Consider the following 26812-nt stretch of genomic DNA (forward strand, 5'->3'; position numbering starts at 1 on the left):
GATTTCAGCAAGGTGTTCAATAAGGTTCCCCACAGTAGGCTATTGTACAAAATGCAGAAGAATGGGATTGTGGGAGATATAGCAGTTTGGATCAGTAATTGGCTTGCTGAAAGAAGACAGAGGGTGGTAGTTGATGGGAAATGTTCATCCTGGAGTCCAGTTACCAGTGGTGTACCACAAGGGTCGGTTTTGGGTCCACTGCTGTTCGTCATTTTTATAAATGACCTGGATGTGGAAGCTTTGGAAAGGGTGCAGAGGAGATTTACTAGGATGTTGCCTGGTATGGAGGGAAGGTCTTACAAGAAAAGGCTGAGGGACTTGAGGCTGTTTTCATTGGAGAGAAGAAGGTTGAGAGGTGACTTAATAGAAACATATAAGATAATCAGAGGGTTAGATAGGGTGGACAGGGAGAGCCTTTTTCCAAGTATGGTGACGGCGAGCACGAGGGGGCATAGCTTGAAATTGAGGGGTGAAAGATATAGGACAGATGTCGGAGGTAGTTTCTTTACTCTGAGAGTAGTAAGGATATGGAATGCTTTGCCTGCAATGGTAGTAAATTCACCAACTCTAAGTACATTTAAGTCATCATTGGACAAGCATATGGATGTACATGGAATAGTGTAGGTTAGATGGGCTTCAGATTGGTATGACAGGTCGGCGCAACATCGAGGGCCAAAGGGCCTGTACTGTGCTGTAATGTTCTATGTTCCAACTAAGGGGAACAGCTGCATCCTTATCCATTCTGTCTATGCCCCTCAATCTTGTACATCTCAATCAGATAGCCCCTCAGTCTTCTCAACAAAAACAACACCAGCCTAACTAACCTTTCCTCATAACTTAAATTTTCCATCCCAGGCAGCATTGAGGTGAATCTCCTTTGCACCCCCTCCAATATAATCACATCCTTCTTGGAATGTGACGACTAGAACTTCACACAGTAGTCTAGCTGTGGTTTCACCAAAGTTCTAAAGAACTCCAACATGACTTCCCTGCTTTTGTAATCTATGCCTTGCTTGATAAAGGCAAGTATCCCATATACCTCTTACACCACCCTACTGGCATGCCCTTCTTTCTGCCTTTATAGATCTATGGACAAGCACGTCAAGGTCCCTTTGTTCCACAGAACTTCTAGTGTCATACCATTCATTATATACTTTCTTGTCAAAGTATTCCTTCCAAAGTGTACCATCTCACATTTTTCACAGTTAAATTCCATCGATTATTTTCCAACATTTCCATCTTAAAATCAGTTTTTTTCTGACAGTCAACATGGTTTCATGGCCATAACTCAACTTCTAATTTATTGAAATCAAATTTCACCATCTGCCATGGTGAGATTCAAACCCGGGTCCCCAGAACATCACCAGGGTCTCCGTAGCACCAGGACCTCCCCTATATGCTGGAGGATGACCCACAATGCCCTTAGGTAGCAAATTCCAGGATTTTGACCCAGCAGCAGAGAAGGAACAGTGACATATTTCCAAGTCAGGATGATGAATGGCTTGAAGGGGAACTTGCAGTTTGTGGTGTTTCCATGTATCTCTGGTCCTTGTTTTTCTAGATGGAAGTGGGCTTGAGTTTGAATGATACTGTCTAAGGACCTTTCGTGAATTTTTGCAGTGCATTTTGTAGATTGTACACTGTGCTGATACGGAGTGGAGAAGCCAATCAATCAAGCTGCTTTTTCCTGGATGGTCAAGTTTCTTGAGTGTTGTTGGAGCTGACCCCATTCAGGCAGCTGAGGAGTATTCCATCATTCTTCCATCATTACATCCCCACTTCTGACCTTATGATGGACAGAAAATCATTGATGAAACAGCTGAAGATGGTTGCGCCTAGGACATTATCCTGAGAAACTTCTGCAGTGATATGCAGGAGCTCAAATGCCTGACCCCTAAAACCACAGTCATCTTCCTGTGTGCCAGGAATGACTCCAACCAGTGGAGAGTTCACCACCACAACCTATCGATTCCAGTTTTGTGAGGGCTCCTTATGCCACACTTGGTCAAATGCAGCAGTGATGTCAATGGATGTGACTTTTACCTCACCACTGGGATTCAGCTCTTTTGACCATGTTTGAAGAAAATCTGTAATGAGGTCAGGAGCAAAGTATCCCTGGCGGAACCCAAACTGGGCATTACTCAGCAGGTTATTGTTGAGCAGGTGCTGCTATATAGCACTATTGATGACCACCTTCCATCACTTTAATGATGATCAGAAGTAGATTGATGGGGCGTAATTCCAGGGTTTGATTTGTTCTGCTCTCCGTGTAAGGCATACATGGGCAATATTCCACATTGTTGGGTGGAAATCAGTATTGTAGCTGTACTATTGTCGGAATGTTGTCAGAGCCCATAACCTTTGCAGTATCCGGTGTCTCCAAGGTTTCTTGATGTCACATGGAGTGAATTGAATTGGCTGAGGGCTGGTTATCTGTAGTGCTGGGAACTTCTAGATGAGGTGAAGACAAATCATCCACTTGGAACTTCTGCTTGAAAATTGTTGAAAATGCTTTAGCCTGATCTTTTGCACTGATTGTTGTTCTCGTCCATCATTGAGGATGGTGATGTTTGTGGAGCCTCATTCTCCAGTGGGGTGTTTCAATGTCCACCACATTTCACAACAGGACGTGGTAGGACTGCAGAGCTTAGATCCGATCCATTGGTTACAGGATCGCTTAGCTGTATTTATCACTTGCTGCATATCCAGTTTGACATGCAGCAGTCCTGTTTGGTGGCATCAATTTGACATCTAATTTTCAGGTATGCTTGGTGCTGTTCCTGGCGTGATCTCCATTGAACCAGAGTTGATCCCCTAGCTTGATGGTAATGGCTGAGTGGGGGATATGCCGGGCCATGAGGTTACAGATTGTGCTGGAGTACAATTCTGTTGCTGTTGATGGATGCTCAGTTTTGAGCTGGTAGATCTGTTTGAAGTCTGTCCCATCTAGCACAGTGATAGTGCCACACAACACAATGGAGGGAATTCTCAATGTGAAGGTGGGACTTCATCGCCATAAGGGCAGTACGGTGGTCAGCCCTTATTGTCATTGTCAGATGTATCTGCAGTTGACAGATTGGTAAGAATGAGGTCAGGTATGTTTTTCTCGCTTGTTGGTTCCCTTACCACCTGCTGCTGACCCAGCCTAGCAGCTATCTCCTTCAGGACCCAAACAACTTGATCAATAGTGTTACTGCCGAGTCACCCTTGGTGGGAGACATTGAAATCCCCCACCAGAGTACTTTTTGTGCCCTTGCCAGTGCTTCCTCCAAGTGTTTTTCAACATGGATGGGAGGTACCCGTGGATTCATCAGCCGAGGGAGGATAGTACGTGGTAGTCAGCAGAAGGTTTCCTTGTCCGTGTTTAACCTGGAACCATGAGACGACATGGGGACTGGAATCAATGTTGAGGACTCCCAGGGAAATTCCCTCCTGATGGTATGCCACTGTGCCGTCATCTCTGCTAGGTCTGTCCTGCTGATGGACTGCACGTATCCAGAAATGGTGATGGTGGTGTCTGGGACATTATCTGTAAGATATGATTCCGTGAGTATGATTATGTCAGGCTGTTGCTTGACTAGTCTAAGACAGCTCTCCCAATGTTGGCACTAGTTCTCAGATTTAGTGTGGAGGACTTTGCAGGATCGGCAGGGCTGTTTGTGCCATCGGGAATGTAGGACCAATTTGAAACTAGGAATTGAGAGGGCTAAAAGGGGTCATGAGATATCTTTAGCAAAAAAGATTAAGGAAAATCCCAAAGCTTATTATTTATATATAAGGAGCAAGAGGTAACTAGAAAAAGGGTTGGCCTACTCAAGGACAAAGGAGGAAAGTTATGCGTGGGGCCAGAGAAAATAGATGAGATTCTTAATGAGTACGTTGCATTGGTATTCACTGGTAAATAGGCATAAGGAGGGAGGAAGTGATGGGTATTCTAAAAGGCATTAAGGTGGACATGTTCACAGGTCCAGATGGGATCTATCCCAGGTTACTGAGGGAAGTGAGAGAGGAAATAGTAGAGCTTTAAAGGATATCTTGAAAGCATCCTTGAACACGGATGAGATCCCAGAGGACTTGAGAATTGCCAATGTTGTCCCCTTGTTTAAGAAGAGTAGCAGGGACAATCCAGGTAATTACATACCTGTGAGCCTGATGTTAGTGGTAGAGAAGCTGCTGAGGGGTAGGATCTATTCCCATTTGGAAGAAAATGGGCTTATCAGTGATAAGCAGCATGGTTTTATGCAGGAAAGATCACGTCTTACCATCTTAATAGAATTCTTTGAGGAAGTGACAAAGTTGATCGATGAGGGAAGGGCTGTAGATGTCATTTACATGGACTTCAGTCAGGTGTTTGATAAGGTTCCCCATGGTAGGCTGGTGGAAGAGGTGAAGTTACATGAGATTCAGGGTGTACTAGCGAGATAGATAGAGAACTGGCTGGGCAACAAGAGACAGAGAGTAGTAAAGGAAGGGAGTTTCTCAAAATGGAGAACTGTGATCAGTGGTGTTCCACAGGGATCTGTGATAAGACCAATGTTTTTTGTGATTACATAAGTGATTTGGAGATAGGTACAGATGGTCTGATTAGCAAGTTTGCAGATGACACTAAGATTGGTGGAGTAGCAGATAGTGAAGGGGACTGTCAGAGAATACAGAGGAATACAGGTAGACTGGAGAGTTGGGCAGAGAAATGACAGATGGGAGTTGAATCTGGGCAAATGCGAGATGATGTACTTTGGAAGATCCAATTCAAGAGCGAATATATTAAATATATAAGTCCTTGGGAAAAATGATGTACAGAGAATCTATGTGTTCAGGCCCCTTGTTCCCTGAAGGTGGCAATGCAGGTCAGTGGTGTGGTCAAGAAGGCATATGGCATGCTTTCCTTCATTGGATGGAGTATTGAGTACAAGAGATGGCATGTCATGTTACAGTTGTGTAAGACTTTGGTTCGGCCACATTTGGAATACTGCATACAGTTCTGGTTGCCACATTACCAAAAGGTGTGGATGCTTTGGAGAAGGTGCAGAGAAGGTTCACCAGGATGTTGCCTGGTATGGAGGGCACTAGCTGTGAAGACAGGTTGAGTAGATTAGGATTATTTTCATTAGAAAGATGGAGGTTGAGGGGGGACCTGATAGAGGTCTACAAAATCATGACAGGTGTAGACAGGGTGGATAGCAAGACACTTTTTCCCAGAATGGGGGACTCAGTTACTAGGGATAACAAGTTGAAGGTGAGAGGGGACAAGTTTAGGGGAGATATGCATGGAAAGTTCTTTACACAAAGGGTGGCAGGTGCCTGGAACGCATTGCTAGCAGAGGTGGTAGAGGCGGGAACGATAGTTCCATTTGAGATGTATCTAGATAGATGGAGAAGAAAGTGAGGACTGTAGATGCTAGAGGTCAGATTCGAGAGTGTGGTGCTGGAAAAGCACAGCAGGTCAGGCAGCATCTGAGGAGCAGGAGAATCGATGCTTCAGACAAAAGCCCTTCATCAGGAATGAGGCTTTCCTCATTACTGATGAAGGGCTTTTGCCAGATACCTGAATAAGTAGAGAGCAAGGAGATACAAACCCTTAGAAAATAGGCGACAGGTTTTGACAGAGGATCTGGATCAGCACAGTCTTGGAGGGCCAAAAGACCTGAACTTGTGCTGTAATTCTCTTTGTTCTTTGTTCTTTACCGGTGACTAGCTCAATGTCAGGTGATCTGTCCTGTTTAGAACATAGAACATAGAACAATACAGCACAGAACAGGCCCTTCGGCCCACGATGTTGTGCCGAACATTTGTCCTAGCTTAAGCACCCATCCATGTACCTATCCAATTGCCACTTAAAGGTCACCAAAGATTCTGACTCTACCGCTCCCACAGGCAGCACATTCCATGCCCCCACCACTCTCTGGGTAAAGAACCTCCCCCTGACATCTCCCCTATACCTTCCACCCTTCACCTTAAATTTATGTCCCCTTGTAACATTCTGTTGTATCCGGGGAAAAAGTTTCTGACTGTCTACTCTATCTATTCCTCTGATCATCTTATAAACCTCTATAAAGTCACCCCTCATCCTTCGCTGTTCCAATGAGAAAAGGCCTTGCACTCTCAACCTATCCTCGTACGACCTATTCTCCATTCCAGGCAACATCCTGGTAAATCTGTTCCTCCACCTCACTAAGAACCCTACCGTTAACCCTGTATTCTGCATTCTTATTTGTCTTTCCAAAATGGACAACCTCACACTTGGCAGGGTTGAACTCCATCTGCCACTCCTCATTTCTTTTAATTTCTTCATTGTATCAATCACTACAAAGTCTCAACAAATGAATGAAACTGAATCATAAGGCCATAAGACCATTAGATTTAGAAGCAGAATTGGGCCATTCAACCCATTGAGTTTGCTCTGATATTCGATTATGACTGATATATTTCTCAAGTACATTCTCCTGCCTTCTACCTGTAAATCTTGATCATCTCACTAACCATCCCTCTGTGGCAATGAGTTCCACAGATTAACCATTCTGGCTGAAGAAATTCCTCCTCATCTCGGTTCTAAAAGGCCATCTCTTCACCCTAAGACGTTACCCTGAAGTCTTCGTCTTTCTGACTAGTGGAAACACCTTCTCCATGTCGTGTCTATGCAGGCCTCTCAGTATTCTCCAAGTTGCAGTCAGATTTTGTCCTCATCCTTCTAAGCATTGAATACAGATCAGAGTCCTCAGCCACTCCTCATATGACAAGAATCACCCCAGGATCATTCAAGTAAATTCAGCACATAGAACATAGACTATAGAATACTACAGCATAGTACAGGCCCTTCAGCCCTCGATGTTGTGCCAACCTTTTATCTATGCTAAGATCAAACATACATAGAGCACAGAACATAGAACAATACAGCACAGAATAAGCCCTTCAGCCCTCGATGTTGCACCGACCTGTGAGCTAATACTAAGCCCAACACTACCCAATCTGCATCCATGTGCTTATCCAAAGATTGGTTAAATGTCCCTATTGTGGCTGAGCTAACTACATTGGCAGGCAGGGCATTCCACGCCCTTACCACTCTCTGCGTAAAGAACCTGCCTCTGACATCTGTCTCAAACCTATCACCCCTCAATTTGTAGCTGTGCCCCCTCGTACAAGCTGACGTCATCATCTCAGGAAAAAGACTTTTACTGTCTGCCCTATCTAAGCCTCTGATCGTCCTGTATATCTCTGTCAAATCCCTTCTTAGTCTTCTTCTTTCCAATGAGAACAGACCCAAGTCTCTCAGCCTTTCCTCATAAGACCTTCCCTCCAGACCAGGCAACATCCTGGTAAATCTCCTCTGCACCTTTTCCAATGTTTCCACATCCTTCCTGTAATGGGCCGACCAGAACTATACACAATATTCCAAGTGCGGCCGCACTAGCGTTTTGTATAGTTGCAGCATGACATCACAGCTCAGGAACTCAATCCCTCTACCAATAAAGCCTAACACACTGTATACCTTCTTAACAGCACTATCAACCTGGGCGGCAGCTTTCAGGGATCTATTCACATGGACTCCAAGATCCCTTTGCACATCCACACTACCAAGAATCTTTCCATTAACTCAGTACTCTGCCTTCCTGTTATTCTTCCCAAAGTGAATTACCTCTCAGTTATCTGCATTGAACTCCATTTGCCACCTCAATTCTGCAGTTTATCCAAGTACCCCTGCAACCTGCAACCTGCAACATTCTTCCACACTGTCCACTACTCCACCAACATTAGTGTCATCTGCAAATTTACTAACCTGTCCACCTATGTCTGCGTCCAAGTCAATTATAAAAATGACAAACAGCAAAGGTCCCAAAACAGATCCTGGTAGCACACCACTAGCAACCAGGCTGAATATTTTCCATCAACCACCACTCACTGACTTCTTACAGAAAGCCAGTTTATAATCCAAACTGCTCGAACAAAGAACAAAGAAAACTTACAGCCCAGGAACAGGCCCTTCAGCCCTCCAAGCCAGAGCTGATCCAAATCCATTGTCTAAACCTGTCGCCCATTTCCTAAGTATCTGTATCCCTCTGCTCCCCACCTACTCACGCATCTGTCCAGACGCATCTTAAATGAATCTACCGTGCCTGCCTCTACTACCTCTGCTGGCACCACGTTCCAGACACCCACCACCCTCTGTGTGAAGTACTTACCGTGTGCATCCCCCACAAACTTTCCACCTCTTGTGGGCGGCACGGTGGCACAGTGGTTAGCACTGCTGCCTCACAGCGCCTGAGACCCGGGTTCAATTTCCGCCTCAGGCGACTGACTGTGTGGAGTTTGCACTTTCTCCCTGTGTCTGCGTGGGTTTCCTCCGGGTGCTTCCTCCCACAGTCCAAAGATGTGCAGCTCAGGTGAATTGGCCATGAAAACTTGCCCGTAGTGTTAGGTAAGGGGCAGGGGTGAGTTGCGCTTCGGCGGGTCGGTGTGGACTTGTTGGGCCGAAGGGCCTGTTTCCACGCTGTAATGTAATCTAAAAATGTAATGTAATCTAAAATCTCTTACCTTGAAAGCGTGACCTCTCGTTACTGAATCCTTCACACTGGGAAAAAGCTTATCTCCATCTACCCTGTCTATACCCTTCATGATTTTGTAAACCTCAAACAGGTCCCCCCTCAATCTCCTTTTTCCTAACGAAAACAAACCGAACCTACTCAAACTCTCTTCATAGCTAGCACCTTCCATACCAGGCAACATCCTCATAAATCTTCTCTGCACCTTCTCCAAAGTGTCCACATCCTTTTGGTAATGTGGTGACCAGAACTGTACACAGTATTCTAAATGTGGCCGAATCAATGTCATGTACAATTTTAACATGACCTGCCAGCTCTTATACTCAATACCCTATCTGATGAAGGCAAGCATACCATATGCCTTCTTGACCACTCCATCCACCAGTGCGGCAACCTTCAGGGTACAATGGACCTGCACTCCCAGATCTCTCTGCCCATCAACTTTTCCCAAGGCTCTTCCATTCATTGTAAAATTCGTTCTAGAATTAGACTTCACAAAATGCATCACCTCACATTTGTCTGGATTGAACTCCATCTGCCACTTCTCCGTCCATCTGTCCAGTCTATCTATATCCTCCTGTATTCTTTGACAGTCCCCTCTGCTTTCTGCTACTCCACCAATCTGCGTGTCATCTGTAAACTTGCTGATCATACCAACAGTGCCCTCTTCCAGATCATTTGTGTATATCACAAACAACAGTGGCCCCAACACTGATCCCTGTGGAACACCACCGGTCACCTTTCTCCAATTCGAGAAACTTCCTTCAACTACTACTCTCTGTCTCCTGTTGCTCAACCAGTTCTTTATCCACTCTGCACACCATGTGACTTCACTTTCTCTATTAGTTTACGATGGGGAACCTTATCAAACGCCTTACTAAAGTCCATGTATATGACGTGTACAGCCCTTCCTTCATCTATCAACTTGGTCACTTCCTCAAAGAACTCTATTAAGTCGGTAAGGCACAATCTCCCCCACACAAAACCATGTTGCCTATCACTGATAAGCCCATTCTTTTCTAAATATAAATAGATCCTATCCCACAGTACGATCTCCAGCAACTTTCCCATCACTGACGTCAGGCTCACTGGTCTGTAGTTACCCAGAATATTCCTAATACCGTTATTGTACAGGGGGACAACATGAGCAACCCTCCAGATTACAGTGGTGCTGGAAAAGCACAGCAGGTCAGGCAGCATCCGAGGAGCAGGAAAATCGACATTTCGGGCAAAAGCCCTTCATCAGGAATGAGGCTGGGAGCCTCTGGGGTGGAGAGATAAATGAGAGGGATGTGGGGCTGGGGAGAAGGTAGCTAACAGTGCAGTAAGTGGGGATGAAGGTGATAGATCGGAGAGGAGGGTGGAGCGGATAAGTGGAAAGGAAAATTGGCAGGTAGGACAGGTCATGAGAATGGTGCCCAGGGGAACAAAAAGCAAAGAATATTTCAGCACAGGAACAGGCCCTTCCGCGCTCCAGGCCTGCACCAATCCAGATCCTCGACCTAAACCTGTCGCCTATTTTTTAAGGATCTGTATCCCTCTGCTCCCTGCTCATACATGTATTTGTCTAGATACATTTTAAATGACGCTATTATGCCCACCTCTACCACCTCCGCTGGCAATGCGTTCCAGACACCTACCACCCTCTACATAAAGAACTTTCCACTCATAACTCCATAAACTTTTCCCCTCTCACCTTCAACTCGTGACCCAAAGTAATTGAGTTTCCCAAATCTGGGAAAAAACTTCTTGCTATCCACTTTGTCTATACTTCTCATGACTTTGTAGACCTCAATCAGGTCCCCCCTCAACCTCTGTCTTTCTAATGAAAATAATCCTAATCTACTCAACCTCCCTCCATAGCTGTGCCCTAGTGAACATCCTGGTGAACCTCCTCTGCACCCTCTCCAAAGCATTGGATTACCCTCACTCTGGCCATCCTCTTGTTCCTCATATAAGTATAAAGTTCCTTGGGATTTTCCTTAATGCTGCTAACCTAGGCGTTTTCATGCCCCGTTCTAGCTCTCCTCAGTCCATTCTTCAGTTCCTTCCTGGCTAACCTGTTACTTTCTTGAGCCCTATCTGATGCTTGCATCCTCAAACTTAAGTAAACTTCCTTCTTCCTCTTGGCTAGATGTTCCACATCTATTGTCATCCAAGGTTCCTTCACCCTGCCGTCCCGCCTTGCCTCAGTGGGACAAACCTATTCAGCACTATCGGCAAGTGAGCCCTAAAGAACCTCCACATTTCTATCATGCAATTCCCTGCGAATATCTGCTCCCAATTTATGCTGCACAGTTCCTGCCTAATAGCCATGTAATTCCCCTCCCCCAATTAAATACTTTCCCATGGTGTCTGCTTTGATGTCTCACCATGACTAAGTAAAGGTCAGGGAATTGTGATCACTATCATTGAACTGCTGTCCCACCAAGAGATGTGACACCTGACCTGGTTCATTGTCAAGTACCAAATCCAATATGGCCTCCCCTTTAGTCGGCCTATCTACATATTGAATCAGGAATCCTTCCTGGACACATGACAAAATCTGCTCCATCCAAGCTATTTGTACTGAGGAGATACCAATAAATTTTAGGGAAGTTGAAGTCACCCATGACAACAACCCTGTTACTTCGGCACCTTTCCAAAATCTGTCTCCCAAATTGCTCCTCTGTGCAATTGGGGGGTCTATAGAAAACTCCCAATAAAGTGACTGTTCCTTTCCTGTTTCTGACTTCCACCCATACTGACTCAGTAGACAAACCCTCCTTGATGACTTCTCTTTCTACAGCTATGATACTATCCCTGATTAGCAATGCTACTCCCTGACCTCTTTTACCTCCTTCTTTATTCCTTTTGAAGCATCTAAACCCCGAACTTCCAACAACCATTCCTGCTCCTGTGATATCCATGTCTTCGTAATGGCCACAACATCGTACCTCCGAGTACTGATCCATGCTCTAAGTTCATCGCCCTTATCCCTGACACTTCTTGCATTAAAATAGATATACTTCAACCCATCACATTGACTGCAACTTTGCTCTATCAACTGTCTATCCTTCCACACAGACTCTCTGCACGCTGTATCTGTCGGTTCACCAGCTACCCCATTGTCTGATCTGTAGCTCCGGTTTCCATCCCCCTGCGAAACTAGTTTAAGCCCTCCCAAAGAGCTCTAGGAAACCACCTGCCCAGGATATTGTACCCTTCCAGTTCAGATGCAACCCGTCTTCCTTGTACAGATCCCACCTTCCCCAGAAGATATCCCAATGATTCACATATTTGAAGCCCTCCCTCCTGCACCAGCTCTGCATCCACATGTTCAGCTACACTCGCTCTATGTTCCTAGCCTAACTAGTCCATGGCATTGGTAGGAATCCTGAGATTACTACTCTGCTCATCCTACCTTTAAGCTTCCAACCTAACTCCCTACATGCATGTTTCAGGTCCTGAATCCCTTTCCTAGCTGTGTCATCGGTACCAATGTGTATCATGACTTCTGGCTGTTCTCCCTCCCCCTTAAGAATTTGTAGGCACGATCTGAGACATCCCTGCCCAGGCACCCGGGAGGCAACACACCATATAGGAGTCTCGCTCACGACCACAGAATCTCCTGTCTGTTCCTCTCACAACTGAATCTCCTATCACTGTTGCTCTCCTATTCTCACCCATTCCCTTCTGAGTTCAGAGCCAGGCTCAGTGTCAGAAACCTGACCACTGTGGCTTTCCCTGGTGGGTCGCTGACCCCCACAGTGTCCAAAGGGATACACTTATTATTGATGGGAATGGGCAGAGAGGATCCTTGCACTGTCTGCCTATTCCCTTTCCCTCTCCTGACAGTTACCCAGCTACCCTTATCCTGTAACTTAGGTGTGACTACATCCCCATAACTCCTCTCTATCACCCCTTCAGCCTCCCAAATGATACGAAGTTCATCCAGCTCCAGTTCCTATTCCCTTATGCGGTCTATGAGGAGCTGAGGTTGAGTGCACTTCTTGCAGGTGACGTCAGCAAAGACACTAGTGGTGACCCTTACCTCCTGCATCCTGCAAGAGGAATATGCAACTGCCCTAGCCTCCATCCCCTCTGTTTTAAATTGCCAAAAGAGATTTTAAAAATCCCTCCCTTACCAACCCTCCTCACAGAGTCTTTTATTTTGGTTAGAGGAGGAAGGCAGGTATCTAATGACATCCTTCATTAGATACAGGGCCCAAAAATGCTCGCAATATTCCAAAGGTGGTCTGACCAGAGCCTTACAAATCCTCAGCAGTACACCTCTGCTCTTGTTTTCTTTGCCCACTCACTTATTCTGTCCAAATCTGTCTTCAGCCTCTGCGCTTCCTCAACACTCCCTGTCCCTCCACCTATCTTTGTGTCATCTGCAAACCTAGCAACAATGCCATAAGTTCCTTCATCCAGATCATCCAGGATAGACAAACTACACACCTATCAATCCCTCATTACTTACATCTGGGGATAAGTGCAAAAATTGGGAGAGCTGCCTCAGCCAAGCCACACACCATCCTGACTTGGAAATATATCACCATTCCTTCACTATTGCTGGGGTGTCAAAATTCTGGAATTCCTTCCTTAAGAATATTGTGGGTTCATGTACAGTACATAGACAGTAGTATTTCAAAAAGACAGCTCTCTACCATCTTCTCAATGACAACCAGAAGTGGGCAATAAATGCTAGCCGATCCAGCGACATAAGTGAATTGATGAAAAGGTATTGCTTGATTGCACTGTTGACAATACCTGCCATCACTTCACTGATTATCAAGAGTACACTGAGGGAGCATTAATTGGCTGGGTAAGATTTGACCTATTTTTGATGTACAGGACATAACTAGGCACAATGTTGAGACTGTATTGAAACTGTTTGGCTGTGTGTTTAGCAAGGTTTGGAGCAATGTACTATCACTGGAATATTGTCAAGGCCCTACTCTTTGCAGTATCCAGTGCCTTCAACTGCTTCTTGGAATCTCTACTCTGATCAGGCCCCTTATAATTTTGAAAACCTCTATCCAATCTTCTCACATCCTTCGCCCTTCCAAGGAATATAGTTTTAACCTCTCCACCTATCCTCATAACTGAAGTTTCTCATCTCTGGAACCATTCCTGTAAGTCTCTTCTGCATATCAATAGCAAGTATTGGGGCAGCACAGTGTCTCAGTGGTTAGCATTGCTACCTTGCAGCACCAAGGTCCTAGGCTCGATCCCAGCCTCAGGTGACTGTCTGTGTGGAGTTTGCACATTCTCCCCGTGTCTGTGTGGGTTTCCTCCGAGTGCTCTGGTTTCCTCCCACAGTCACAAAGATGTGCAGGTCAGGTGAATTGGCTATGTTAAATTGCCCGTAGTGTTAGGTTCATTAATCAGAAGGAGATGGGTCTGGGTGGGTTACTCTTCGGAGGGTCGGTGTGGACCTGTTGGGCCGAAGGGCCTGTTTCCACACTTTAGGGAATCTAATCTAGCTAAGTAACATTTGTGCAACACAAGTGCTTGGAAATGACCATCTCTACTGAGAGAATCTAATCATTTCCTTTTGATATTCAGTGATATTAACATTGCTGACTCCCCTACAATCAACAACCTTAGGAATTATCATTGACCAGAAAATGAACTGAATCAGCCATTAATTACTTGGCTGCAAGGGCAAGTCAGATAATAGAAATCATGCAGTGAGAAATTTGCCTTCTGACTCCCCTGAGATAATCCACTACGGGAAACGCAAGTCAGGAGTGTAATGGGAGACTCCCTACTTGCTTGGATGAGTGAAGATCCAACAACATTCAAGAAGCTTGACACCATCTTTAATAAAGCAGCCCTCTTGATTAGCACCACTTTCAGAAACATCCATTCCTTCTACCACTGCAGCAGAATGTATTATCTACAAGATGCACTGTAGAAATTTGCCAATGCACCTTGATTTTTCCAGAGAAATTCTGTCTTCTGGCTGTTCTTAATTCACCCAGATTTTTTCCATGTGACTGTCAATATTATCCCAAATAATTGTTTCAAGAAATTTCCACACTCATGAAGTTAAACTGACTTGTCTTTAATTGGTAGGCTTATTCTTAAATCTTTTTAAAATAAGGTTATGACATTTCTCGTCATCTTGGCACTGTCCCTGAATCTAGAGAAAATTGAAAGATTATTGCCAGTACTTCTGCAGTTTTCACTGTCATCTCCTTCATTATCCTTATTGCATCTCACCTGGCCTCAGCGCACCCCAACCTCTGGTTGATCCTTCTCCCTTAGAAGGATGTCATAAGCTGCTCGATGACATCCTTCATGTCTCAAAATTTCTCAACTTGAGAACAGAAACCTTACCATCCAAAGAGACACAGCAATTTGCCCACATAATGCAATGTGTATTTAACTATTTGCAAATAGTCATTTTGTTGGACATGGCTTAATTATCGTTAAGAAAGGCCACATTTTGTCAAAGTTTTTCACTTTGCACTCATCAGAGCAATTCACATGAATACCAATTCAAGAGGAAAACCTGCATTTATATTGTATGAGAGGACAGTGCCGATTGGTTAGTAAGTGATCTCTGATTGGGAGACAAATTGCAATATAGAATGTACCCGTTAATGATGTTTGACTGTTAATAGTCAGGCAGTTTTAAATTTTTAAACATGGATGATTGATTCTGATTGGTCAAAGCATTGCCCTGAGCTTTGATAAAATGTGTCTTTTTCTCATTAAACGTAAATTAATTATTTAGCCAGTGTTGTGGCTAAATGTAGGATGAATTGTATAAGATGCAAACTGAACCAATAATTTGTTCCAGAGTGATGCTGGAAAAGCATAGCAGGCCAGGCAGCTTCCGGGCTCCTCGGATGCTACCTGGCCTGCCGTGCTTTCCCAGCATCACTCTGATCTAAACTCTGGTTTCCAGCATCTGCAGTCCTCACTTTTGCCTAATAATTTGTTCCAACAGATTCGAGCTGGCTTAGTCTCTTTGAGTCAAAGAACTCTTGGCCCTTGCACAATTGTACAAGGAGCACTGGAAAATATTCTGAACAAAACACCTGAAGAGTTTTATGATGGAACCATCAGCTTCCTGAAGGTAATGATGTGCTAATTGTCAATCCCAAAGTTTGAGTGGCCTCTGACCTGCACAGAAGTTGGGCAGCGAGACCATTGAGTCAGTGCTGGCTCCCTGTCAAGCAATCGAGTCAGTGTATGTCTTTCACTGTACCCCAACCAGGAAGGTTTCTTCCCTCAGGTGATGAGCCAATCTTCATTCATAACTCTTTTTTATCTATTTATTTGTGGGATTTGGGCATCACAGGCTGGTCAGTATTTATTGCCCATCCCTACTTGCCCATGTGAAGGTGAGTTACCTTCTTGAACTGCTGCAGTCCACTTGATGTGGGTTGATTCACAATGCCCTTAGGAAAAGAATTCCAGAATTTTGACCCAGTAACAGTGAAGAAATGGTAATACATTTCCAAGTCAGGATGGTGAGTAGTTTCAAGGGGAACTTGGAGGTGGTGGTGTTTCCATGTATCTGCTGACCTTGTCCTTCTAGATGGAAGTGGTCATGGGTTTGGAAGGTGCTGTCTGAGGATCTTTGGTGAGTATCTGCATTGCATCTTGTAGATACACACACTGCTGCTACTGAGCGTTGGTGGTGAAAGAAGTGGATGCTTGTGAATGTGGTGCCAATCAAGCAGGCTGCCTTGTCCTGGATGGTATCAAGCTTATTGAATGTTGTTAGGCTGCATTCATCCAGTCAAATGGGGAGTATTCTATCACACTCCTGACTTGTGCCTTGTAGATTGTGGACAGGGTTTCAGGAGTCAGGAGGTGAGTTACTCACTGCAGTATTCCAACCCTCTGACCTGTTGTTTTTATGTGGGGAGTCCAGTTGAGTTTCTGATCAATGATAACCCCCCCCCCAAGATATTGATAGTGGGGGATTCAGGATTGGTAACACCATTGAATGTCAAGAGGCAGTGGTTAGAGTGTCTCTTATTGGTGATGGTTATAGCCTGACATTTGTGTGGCACAAATGTCACTTGTCACTTGTCAGACCAAGCCTGGATATTGTCTCAATCTTGTTGTATTTAAATATGCACTGCTTCAGTGTCTGAGGAGTTGCGAATGGTGCTGAACATTGTGCAATCATTGGCAAATATCCCCACTTCTGACCTTATAATGGTGGCAAAGGCATTGATGAAGCAGCTGAAGTTGGTTGGGCCGAAGACACTACCCTGAGGGACTCCTGCAGAGATGTCCTGGAGCTGAGATGACTAACCTCCAGCAACCATAATCATTTTCCTATGTGTCAAGTATGACTCCAACGACTAGAGAGTTTTCCCCTGATAACCATTGATTCCAGTTTTGCTTGGGCTCCTTGATGCCATACCCAATTCAATGCAGCCTTGATGTCAAAGGCTGTCACTCTCACCTCCCCATGTTTGAACCAAAGCTGTAATGAGATCAGGAACTGAGTGACCCTGGGGGAACCCAAACTGGGCATAACTGAGCAGGTTATTGCTGAGCAGCTGCTGCTTGATAGCACTGTTGACGACACCTTCCATCACCTTACTGATGGTCGAGAGTGGACTGATGGGGCAGTAATTGGCTGGGTTGGATTTGCCCTGCTTTTTGTGTCCAGAACATACCTGCAAAATTTTCCACATTGTCAGGTAGATGCTAGTTTTGGAACTGCACTGGAACAGCTCGGCTAGGGGAGCGGCAAGTTCTGCAGCACGATTCTTCAGGTACTATTGCCAGAATGTTGTCAGGGCCCATAACCTTTGCAGTATCCAGTGTCTCCAACAATCTAGTGAATTGGCTGAAGACTAGTATCTATAACGCTGGGGACCACTGGAGGAGGCAGACATGGATTATCCACTCAGCATTTCTGGCTAAAAGTTTCTGGCATAAAATGTTTTTTTTCAGATACCGAGATCACTAACAACCAATTTATATCAGTGTTTTTTAAAGATCTAACAACAGGTTTCTTAATAAAAGCAATTATTACTCCTTCAACATAAGCCTTATTCATAAAGATGCAATCATTAGTTCACACACATAGTCAGTAAAGTAACAGTATAAATGTTTATCTTTCTAAATAACCCAAAACACACACAATATTGTTCAATGTTTTAAGGCCAGAATAGATAGAGTTTCAGTCTCTCAAGGAATTGAGGGATGTGGGGAATGGGCAAGAGGGTGGATCTGAAGCTAAAGATTAGCCACAATCATGTTGAATGGTGGAGCAGACTGCTCCTATTCCTTATTTTCTTCATCCTGTTCCTGTGTAACAGATTCAAGGAGTATAATGGCCTCCTCCTGTTCCTGTTTAATAGGCTCAAAGTGCTGCAAGGCTTCTTCCTATTCCAAAGCTTGAAGTTGTTCAAGCAGTCCTCTGAGGTGGCATTGTCAAGATTAAAAATCACATAACACCAGGTTACAGTCCAACAGGTTTATTTGGATGAACTAGCTTTCAAAAAGTTGTTTCTTCATCAGATGTTGTTGGACTATAACCTGGTGCTGTGTGACTTTTAACTTTGTCCATCCCAGTCCAACACCGGTTCCTCAAAAACATTGTTAAAGGAAGCTACACAATTAAGAACACATCTGCCAATGTTCCGTCAATCTTGAAAAGTAGTTGTAGCACTGATTTTAGACAAAACTGCACAACACAGAATTGGGAAAGACTGCTCCTTGTAATAAAGCCTGATATTTCTTTAGCCCCAGGTGTTAAAGGAATTGTCAATATCCCCTTAATAAATCTATTTTGTTAATAAATATGGACTGCCAACCTCTAAATGTAGCCTTCCAAGCGAGGAATTGAGTAGGGATCTGCCTTTCTTACTAAAGTGGATCTCTCTGTGGTTATTGCAGAATCTGATCGAACTATCAGATTTCGGTTCTAAGACTACAAGAAAGCTCCAGTTTCTATGACTGGATTCAATTAGGCAGTTTTCCAACATTTATTGGATGTTTGATTTCACCTGCTCTTTTTGACAAACAGAATCTTTGAATTGCAGGATAACTAGGAGTACACACACCCATCATTTTAGCATTGTGCCAGGGATTTGTAAGATTTACCCGCATGCAATTTGCCATCTTTCAACTGTTTTCAATTCTCTTTATTATCAGACAATGGTGCAGTCAAAACACATCAGAGCATGGGAACCAATTAACAACTGAAATGTAGATCTTGAAAACGTATATTTCAAAACATTTCCCACACTACAATTCCTAAAAGTCTGAACTGTCACTGGCATTGCATTGTCTGGGGCTTCTGTCAGTAAAAGGAGAGGGAGCTTGAAGGGATTTCATGAGTAAGGCAGAAGGAGGGCAATCTAAGAGTGAAGGGCTTCAAGGGAGGCAATCCAGGAGTGAGGAAGGAGAAGGTTAGTCCAGGATTGAGCAGTGGATGGGGGTCAGTCCAGGAGTGAGGGAGCTCCAGGGAGATAATCCAGGAGTGAGAGCGTTTCTGGGGATTTTAACAGGTGAGGGTATAGAGTGAATCATTGCAGGACTGTAGAGTAATAATGAAACAAACCATAAAATGAGTCAAGTGCCTTTTAGGTCAAAGGTCTGGGCTGAGTGTTTCTCAGTATTGGTGAAAAATGGATGCAAGTGCATTTATTTCAAGAAAGCGCAGATTATTCATAGGAGTAATTAGGAATGATTATTGAAGCTGAAATGAAGGCCAAGCTAATTTTGACTTTTCTTTCCTCAGTCCAACGCTGACCTGTGTTTTGATGCTCTCTCAATGGTTCCTGGCTTACAGCCAATCAGACCATGCGGAGCCATGTACTTGATGGTGAGTTGTGTCAAGCTACAAAAAGACAAAAGCTTCAAAATCTCAAAGACCTGACTGATGTAATCCCTTTGTTCCAGGTTGGAATTGATATGGATGATTTTCCAGAATTTGAGAGTGACATTGACTTTACTGAAAAGTTGATCGCGGAACAGTCAGTTTTCTGCCTTCCTGCAACGGTAACTTCATTTCATAAATGTAACCTAGAGCTTTGTTTTAAAACTAATTCTGCAGTGAGGCTGGAGGAAATATTTAAGCCTAGAATCCCACTGTTCTTCAATGATGACCTTTCTTTGTGGGGTTGTGACTACCTATGACAACAGAAAAGATGCCGATGCTTTTCCTGCTGGCTTCTCACTCCCCGCAGGGCCATCAGCAGAAGGCAGTTCCTAACTAAAGTAAAAACAAGGTCGCTGTAGATGGTGCAAATCAGTAATAAAAAACATAATGTGCTGGAAAAACTGAGCAAGTCTAGCAGTGTCTGTGTAGGGAGAAATAAAATCAACATTTCAAGCTAATGTCCCATCCTGAAGAGGTCGCACCTGATTGGAAACTTGGTTTCTGTTCCCATAGATGTTATAGAGACTGAGGGGCATGGATAAGGTAAATAGTCAAGGTGTTTTCCCCCAGGATAGGAGAGTCCAAAACTACAGGTCTTAGGTTTAGGGCCAGAGGGAGAAAGATTTAAAAAGGACCTAAGGGGCAACTTTTTCACACAAAGGGTGGTGTATGTATGGAGTGAGCTGCCAGAGAAAGTGGTGGTGGCTGGTACAACTACAGCATTTAAAAGGCATCTGAATGAGTATATGAATAGGAAGGGTTTAGTTGGATATGGGCCAAATGCTGGCAAATGGGACTAGATTAATTTAGGATATCTGGTCAGGATGGACCAGTTGGACCAATGGGTCTATTTTCAAGCTGTATGACTCTATGTTGCCAGACATGCTGAGATCCAGCACATTTTGCTTTTATTTTAGTTCTCAGCTGTTGTGAGCTACAGTGAGACCTGCCAAGGACAGATTTATTAAAAATGCTAAGGTCATACATGTACCCAGCATCTCAACACGGAGTGGAGGCAGAACATTACCCTTCCCCATACTATGGAAAAATTACTCAGCTGTTAAAGTGAAACTACTACAAAAGAGAAGAATGGGGAATCTCACAGAGGAGACAAGGTAGTCTTAATGTCAAAGAGAATATATATATGTAAAACTTATAGATTTAAAACAGAGATACATAAGGTTCTTGATTGTCAAGGAAATCAAATGTTATGGGAAGAAAGCAGGAGAATGGGGTTGAAAAACCCTATTAGCAATGTTTGAATGGCAGAACAGATTCAATGCGCTGAACGGCCTAGTTTCTGCTCCTATGTCTTATGATCATTTAAGGAAATCGACAGGATAGAATTAACAAATAGAGGATAATTTACAACTGTAGGAGGATTGTAGACCTGCAGGTAGAATAAATCCAGCATTCCCTCTCTGACAAAAGAGATACAGAAGCAAGATGAAGCTCCCACACCTTTCACCCTGATTATACCCTTCCACTGTCTTCAATCAGCAAAAGATGAAACATTTGAAAAAACAGTGCAACAGATTCAAGAGCAACTTCTTCCCCACTGATATCACACTTATGAACCGTCCTCTCATGTATTAGAGTTGATCTTTCTTTGCGCCTACTTTGTAGCTGTAACACTCTATTCTACATTCAGGTCTGTTACCTTGATATATGTATGTAATGTACAATTTGTCTGATTAGCACACAAAACAATACTTCTCACTGTATATTGGTACAAGTGACAATAATAAATCAAATCAAAATCAAAAAGAAACATGAAAATTTAGGGTGTAGGTTTGCTCACTGAGCTGTCGGTTTGATGTCCAGATGTTTCATTACCTGGCTAGGTAACATCATCAGTGGCTACCTCCAAGTGAAGTGAAGCTGTTGTCTCCTGCTTTCTATTTATATCTTTCTTCTGGATAGGGTTCCTGGGTTTTGTGGTGATGTCATTTCCTGTTCGTTTTCTGAGAGGTTGATAGATGGTATCTAGATCTATGTGTTTTTTTATGGCGTTGTGGTTGGAGTGCCAGGCATCTAGGAATTCTCTGGTACGTCTTTGTTTACCCTGTCCCAGGATAGATGTGTTGTCCCAGTCAAAATGGTGTTTTTTTTTTCTTCTGTGTGTCAGGCTATGAGGGAGAGAGGGTCGTGTCTTTTTGTGGCTAGCTGGTGTTCGTGTATCCTGGTGGCTAACTTTCTTCCTGTTTGTAATAGTGTTCTGATACTATCAGGATTCAGAGCAGAAGTGGTAATGCAAAGACTAGAACAAACAGCCCTACCAACCATCAAACCAAAAATCTGGGTCCGCTACGTAGATGACACCTTTGTCATCACAAAACGAAACAAGATAGAAGAGACATTCAACATCATCAACAACACCCTCACAGGCATAAAGTTCACCAAGGAGGAAGAAACCGACAATAAACTCGCATTCCTAGATGTCACAGTCGAAAGAAAGGACAACGGAGAACTACAAACCTGCGTATACAGAAAACCGACAAACATTGACCAAATACTTAACTACACCAGTAACCATCCCAACACACACAAACGAAGCTATGTCAGAACACTATTCCAACGAGCCACCACACACTGCAGCACAGACAAACTTCGGAAAACACAGGAGAACCATCTATACAATGTATTCAAGAAGAACAGATACTCAAAAAAATACAGTCCGCAGATTCCTCAAGAACAAACCACGACAAGCAGACCAAACACAGCCAAAGACCCTAACCACCTTACTATACATCAAAGAAGTTTCAGAAATGACAGCCAGACTACTAAGACCCCTCAGAATCCTAGTAGCACACAAACCCACCAACACTCTCAAACAAAAACTAACAAACTTAAAAGACCCAGTACAACCCATGGACAAAACCAACGTCATCTACAAAATTCCATGCAAGGACTGCCACAAACACTACATAGGACAAACAGGAAGAAAGTTAGCCACCAGGATACACGAACACCAGCTAGCCACAAAAAGACACGGCCCTCTCTCCCTTGGAACCCCACACATGGAAGAAAAAAAACACCATTTTGACTGGGACAATACATCTATCCTGGGACAGGCTAAGCAAAGTCATGCCAGAGAATTCCTAGGGGCCTGGCACTCCAACCACAACACCATAAACAAAGTAAAAAATCACACAACACCAGGTTATAGTCCAACAGGTTTAATTGGAAGCACACTAGCTTTCGGAGCGACGCTCCTTCATCAGGACAATCACCTGATGAAGGAGCGTCTCTCCAAAAGCTAGTGCTTCCAATTAAACCTGTTGGACTATAACCTGGTGTTGAGTGATTTTTAACTTTGTACCCCCCAGTCCAACACCGGCATCTCCGAATCATGACCATAAAAAAACACATAGATCTAGATACCATCTCACAAACCCTCAGAAAACGAACAGGAAATGACATCACCACAAACCTCAGGAACCCCATCCAGGAGAAAGATATAAATAGAAAGCAGGAGACAACAGCTTCGCTTCACTTGAAGGTCGCCACTGATGATGTTACCTGGCCATGTAATGAAACGTTTGGATATCAAATCTACAGCTCAGTGAGCAAACTTACACCCTAAACCTCAACCTGAGCTACAGACCTTCACAAACCTTGCAAAAACATGAAAATTGTTGAGTGAATAATATGATTGAAAACCAGGCTTAATGTTGAAGGTTCAGGTGGGAAATTGAAAAAGAAAAAAAGAGAATTAAAGGGAGATTAGGAAAGGCGACTGGGAATCCAAAAGAAGGTTTGAAATTGACTAAGGGCTTAAGAAGGATATTATGTATGACAACAGAGGGCATAGGTTAGGCACTGAGATAGTAAATAACTACCAACCATCTGTTTTTACTAAGGAAAAAAAATGCTGCTCAAATCATAGTGGAAGAGAATAGTGTTGAAACAGTTGATTGGTAAAAATTAATGAAGATAGGCTGGCAGGACTTAAAGTTGTTAAGTTTTCAGGATTGGATGAGATGCAGGTTAAGGGGTAGGGTGGAGGTGGCATTGCAGAACTACTATCCATAATTTTCCGATTTTTTTTAGACTCAGGATGGTGCCAAATGACTGGAGAATTTAGATCTTACACTTATGTTTAAAAGAGGATTAAAAGTAAATCCAACAACCAATTTAACATTGGTGGGGAATATTTTAGAAACAATAATTTGAGACACATTGAGTTAAACCCCATTTACCATCTCCTGAGAAAAAGAACAGGAAATGACATCACCACATGAAATGACATCACCAACCCAAAGAAACCCAAACATTTAAATAGAAAACAGGAATCATGTACAGTGCTTCGCCTGAGGCCCAGTGAAGATGTTACCTAGTAGAGTGACGAAACGTCTGGAAATGAACCTTCCAGCTCAGCGAGCAAACCTACATCCAGAACCTCAACCTGAGCTACAAATCTTCTCAAAACTTGCTAATCTGAGACAAAATTAACAATCAGTAAGTTACCTGCAGATTAACTAAAGAAAACCATTATTGATTTGTTTAAGGAAGATTATGTTTAACCAGCTTCTTGAGTTTTTTTGATGAGGTATCAAAGAGGGTTGATTAAACTAATGTAGTTGATGTGGTGTACATGGACTTCCAAAAGACAATTGATAGAGTGCCACAAAACAGATCTGTGAAGAAAGTTATACATCTTGGAATAAAAGGGATAGTAGCAACATGGATACAGAATTGGCTGAATGTCAGGAAATGGTACTTTTCAGAGGAGAGGGTGGTTTGTGTTAGAGTTTTCCAGGGGGCCTGCATTAGGACCCCTGCTCCTTCTGATATATATATATCAATAGTGTCATATGGCATGGAAACAGACCAATCAGACAAACGCGCGCCTATGCCAACCAGGTTTCCCTAAACTGGACTAGTCCCATTTGCCTACATTTGGTCCATATCCATTTAAACCTTTCCTATTCTTGTATCTGTTCAAATATTTTTTAAATGTTGTATTTGTGCCCACCTCTACCACTTCTTCTAGCAGCTTGTACCATATACATACCACCCTCTGTGTGAAAATGTTGCCCCTCAGGTCCCTTTTAAATCTTTACCTTATCACCTCTAATCTAAGATAGTTTTGATTAGCTTAGATTAGATTAGATTTCCTACAGTGTGGAAACAGGCCCTTCGGCCCAACAAGTCCACACCAACCCTCCAAAGAGTAACCCACCCAGACTCATTTCCCTACATTTCCCCTTGACTAATGCACCTAACACTATGGGCAATTTAGCATGGCCAATCCACCTAATCTGCACATCTTTTGGAATATGGGAGGAAACCGGAGCACCCAGAGGAAACCCACACAGACTCAGGGAGAATGTGCAAACTCCACACAGACAGTCGCCTGAGACTGGAATTGAACCTGAGTCCCTGGCACTGTGAGGCAGCGGAGCTAATCACTGAGCCACCGTGCTGCCCCAACCCTGGGAAATGACATTGGATATTCACCTTCATGATTTGATCTCTGTAAATCTATGTAAGGTCCCTCTCAGCCTTCTACCCTCCAAGGGAAAACGGCCTCAGTCTATGCAAGCTCTCCTTAGATAACCTCCTTCATTTTCCAGTATACCACCAATATTGGTATAATCTGCAAACTAACTAATCATACCACCTGTATTCTCATCTAGATTGTTCATATAAATGACAAACAACACTAGATGCAGCACCAATTCTTGAGTTACACCACAGATTGCAGGCCTGCAGTCTGAACAACAACCCTCTATCACCACCCTCTGTCTCTTACAGTCAAGCCAATTTTGTATCCAATTGGCTAGCTCTCCAGGATCCCATGTGATTTAATGTTACTACTCAGACTACCATGTGCCACCTTGTCTAAGGCCTTGTTAAAGTGTATGTAGACAATGTCTACCACTGTCCAGGGAGTGTTGCTGAACAAAGAGACCTTGGAGTACAGATTCATAACTCCTTGAAAGTGGAGTTGCTGGTAAATAGGATAGTGAAGAAGATGTTTGGTATGCTTTCCTAATTGGTCAGAGTATTGAGTACAGGAGTTGGGGAGGTCATGTTGCAGCTGTACAGGACATTGGTTAGGCCATTGTTGGAATATTGTGTGCAGTTCTGGTTTCTTTCCTATTGGAAAGATGTTGTGAAACTTGAAAGGGTTCAGAAAAGATTTACAAGCATGTTGCCAAGGATTTGAGCTATAGGGAGAGATTGAATAAGCTAGGGCTGTTTTCCCTGGAGCGTTGGAAGCTGAGGGGTGACCTTATAGAGGTTTATAAAATCATGAGGGTCATGAATAGGATAAATAGACAAAGTATTTTCCCTGGGGTGGGGGAGTCTAGAACTAGAGGGTATAGGTTTAGAGTGAGAGGGGAAAGATATAAAAGAGACCCAAGGGGCAATGTTTTCACACAGAAGGTGGTACATGTATGGAATGAGCTGCCAGAGAATGTTGTGGAGGCTGGTACAATTGTAACATTTAAAAGTCATCTGATGAGTATATGAATAGGAAGGGTTTGGAGGGAAATGGGCCAGGTGGTGGCAGGTGGGACTAGATTGGATTGGGATACCTGGTTGGCATGGGTGAGTTGGACCAAAGGATCTGTTTCCATGCTGTACATCTCCATGACTCCATGATTCTATTCTCATCTTCTTGGTCACCTCTTCAAAAAAATCATTCAAGTTTGTGAGACACAATTTCCCACACACAAAGCCATGTTGACTATCCCTGTTCAGTCCTTTCCTTTCCTTGCATGTAGATCATATCTATCACAATCGCCTCCAACAACTAACTCACCATTGATGTTTGGTTAACCAGTCTTGACATTCCCTAGCTTTTTCATGCAGCCTTTCTTAAATATTGGCACATTAGTCACACTTTCGGTCTTCCAGGACCTCACCAGTGGCTGTTAATGATACAAATATCTCTGATATTTCTGTCCTAGCTTCCCACAATGTTCTGGGATACACTTGATCAGATCCCAGGGATTTATCTACCCTTCTACATTTTAAGACCTCAAGCACCTCATCATCTATAATGTGGACTGATTTTAGGGCATCACTATTTATTTCCCTGAGTTTTCTAGTTTCCACATCTTTCTGCACAGTAAATACTGATGTGAAATATTCACTTAGAATCTCACATCTCCTACAGTTCCATACATTGATATAGTGATCTAGATTTTGCTTTATAGAACAGTTTCAAAATTTGTAGATGAGAAGTGATCTTGTTGAAACATATGAAGCTCTGGGTGGGCTTGACAGGGTAATAGTGAGAGATGTTTCATTTCTTGGGGGACTTTGATCTTCCATATAAGATGGACATGAGAACATAGAACATAGAACATAGAACAATACAGCACAGACATTTGTCCTAGCTTAAGCACCTATCCATGTACCTTTCCAATTACCGCTTAAAGGTCACCAATGATTCTGACTCTGC

At 43.5% G+C, this 26812-nt stretch overlaps 1 protein-coding gene across 3 annotated transcripts in view; it reads left to right on the forward strand.

Moving 5' to 3' along the window:
• Positions 1–26812, forward strand: part of tat (tyrosine aminotransferase) — a 74724-nt gene that overhangs the window by 41658 nt on the left and 6254 nt on the right. The window contains exons 9-12 of one of the 3 annotated variants that reach the window (XR_006314056.1): positions 15484–15612; positions 19252–19335; positions 19413–19511; positions 20310–20507. Coding sequence is in view for 2 of the 3 variants with exons in the window: in XM_043706455.1 (XP_043562390.1) it covers positions 15484–15612; positions 19252–19335; positions 19413–19511; positions 21607–21711 (417 nt within the window). In the remaining variant the exon portion in view is untranslated. Of the gene's footprint in view, positions 1–15483; positions 15613–19251; positions 19336–19412; positions 19512–20309; positions 20508–21606; positions 21746–26812 lie in introns of those variants that run through there. The other 2 variants (XM_043706455.1, XM_043706456.1) reach the window with 2 other exon arrangements.

This window comes from Chiloscyllium plagiosum, chromosome 17, assembly GCF_004010195.1.
Source record: "Chiloscyllium plagiosum isolate BGI_BamShark_2017 chromosome 17, ASM401019v2, whole genome shotgun sequence".
NCBI lineage: Eukaryota > Metazoa > Chordata > Chondrichthyes > Orectolobiformes > Hemiscylliidae > Chiloscyllium > Chiloscyllium plagiosum.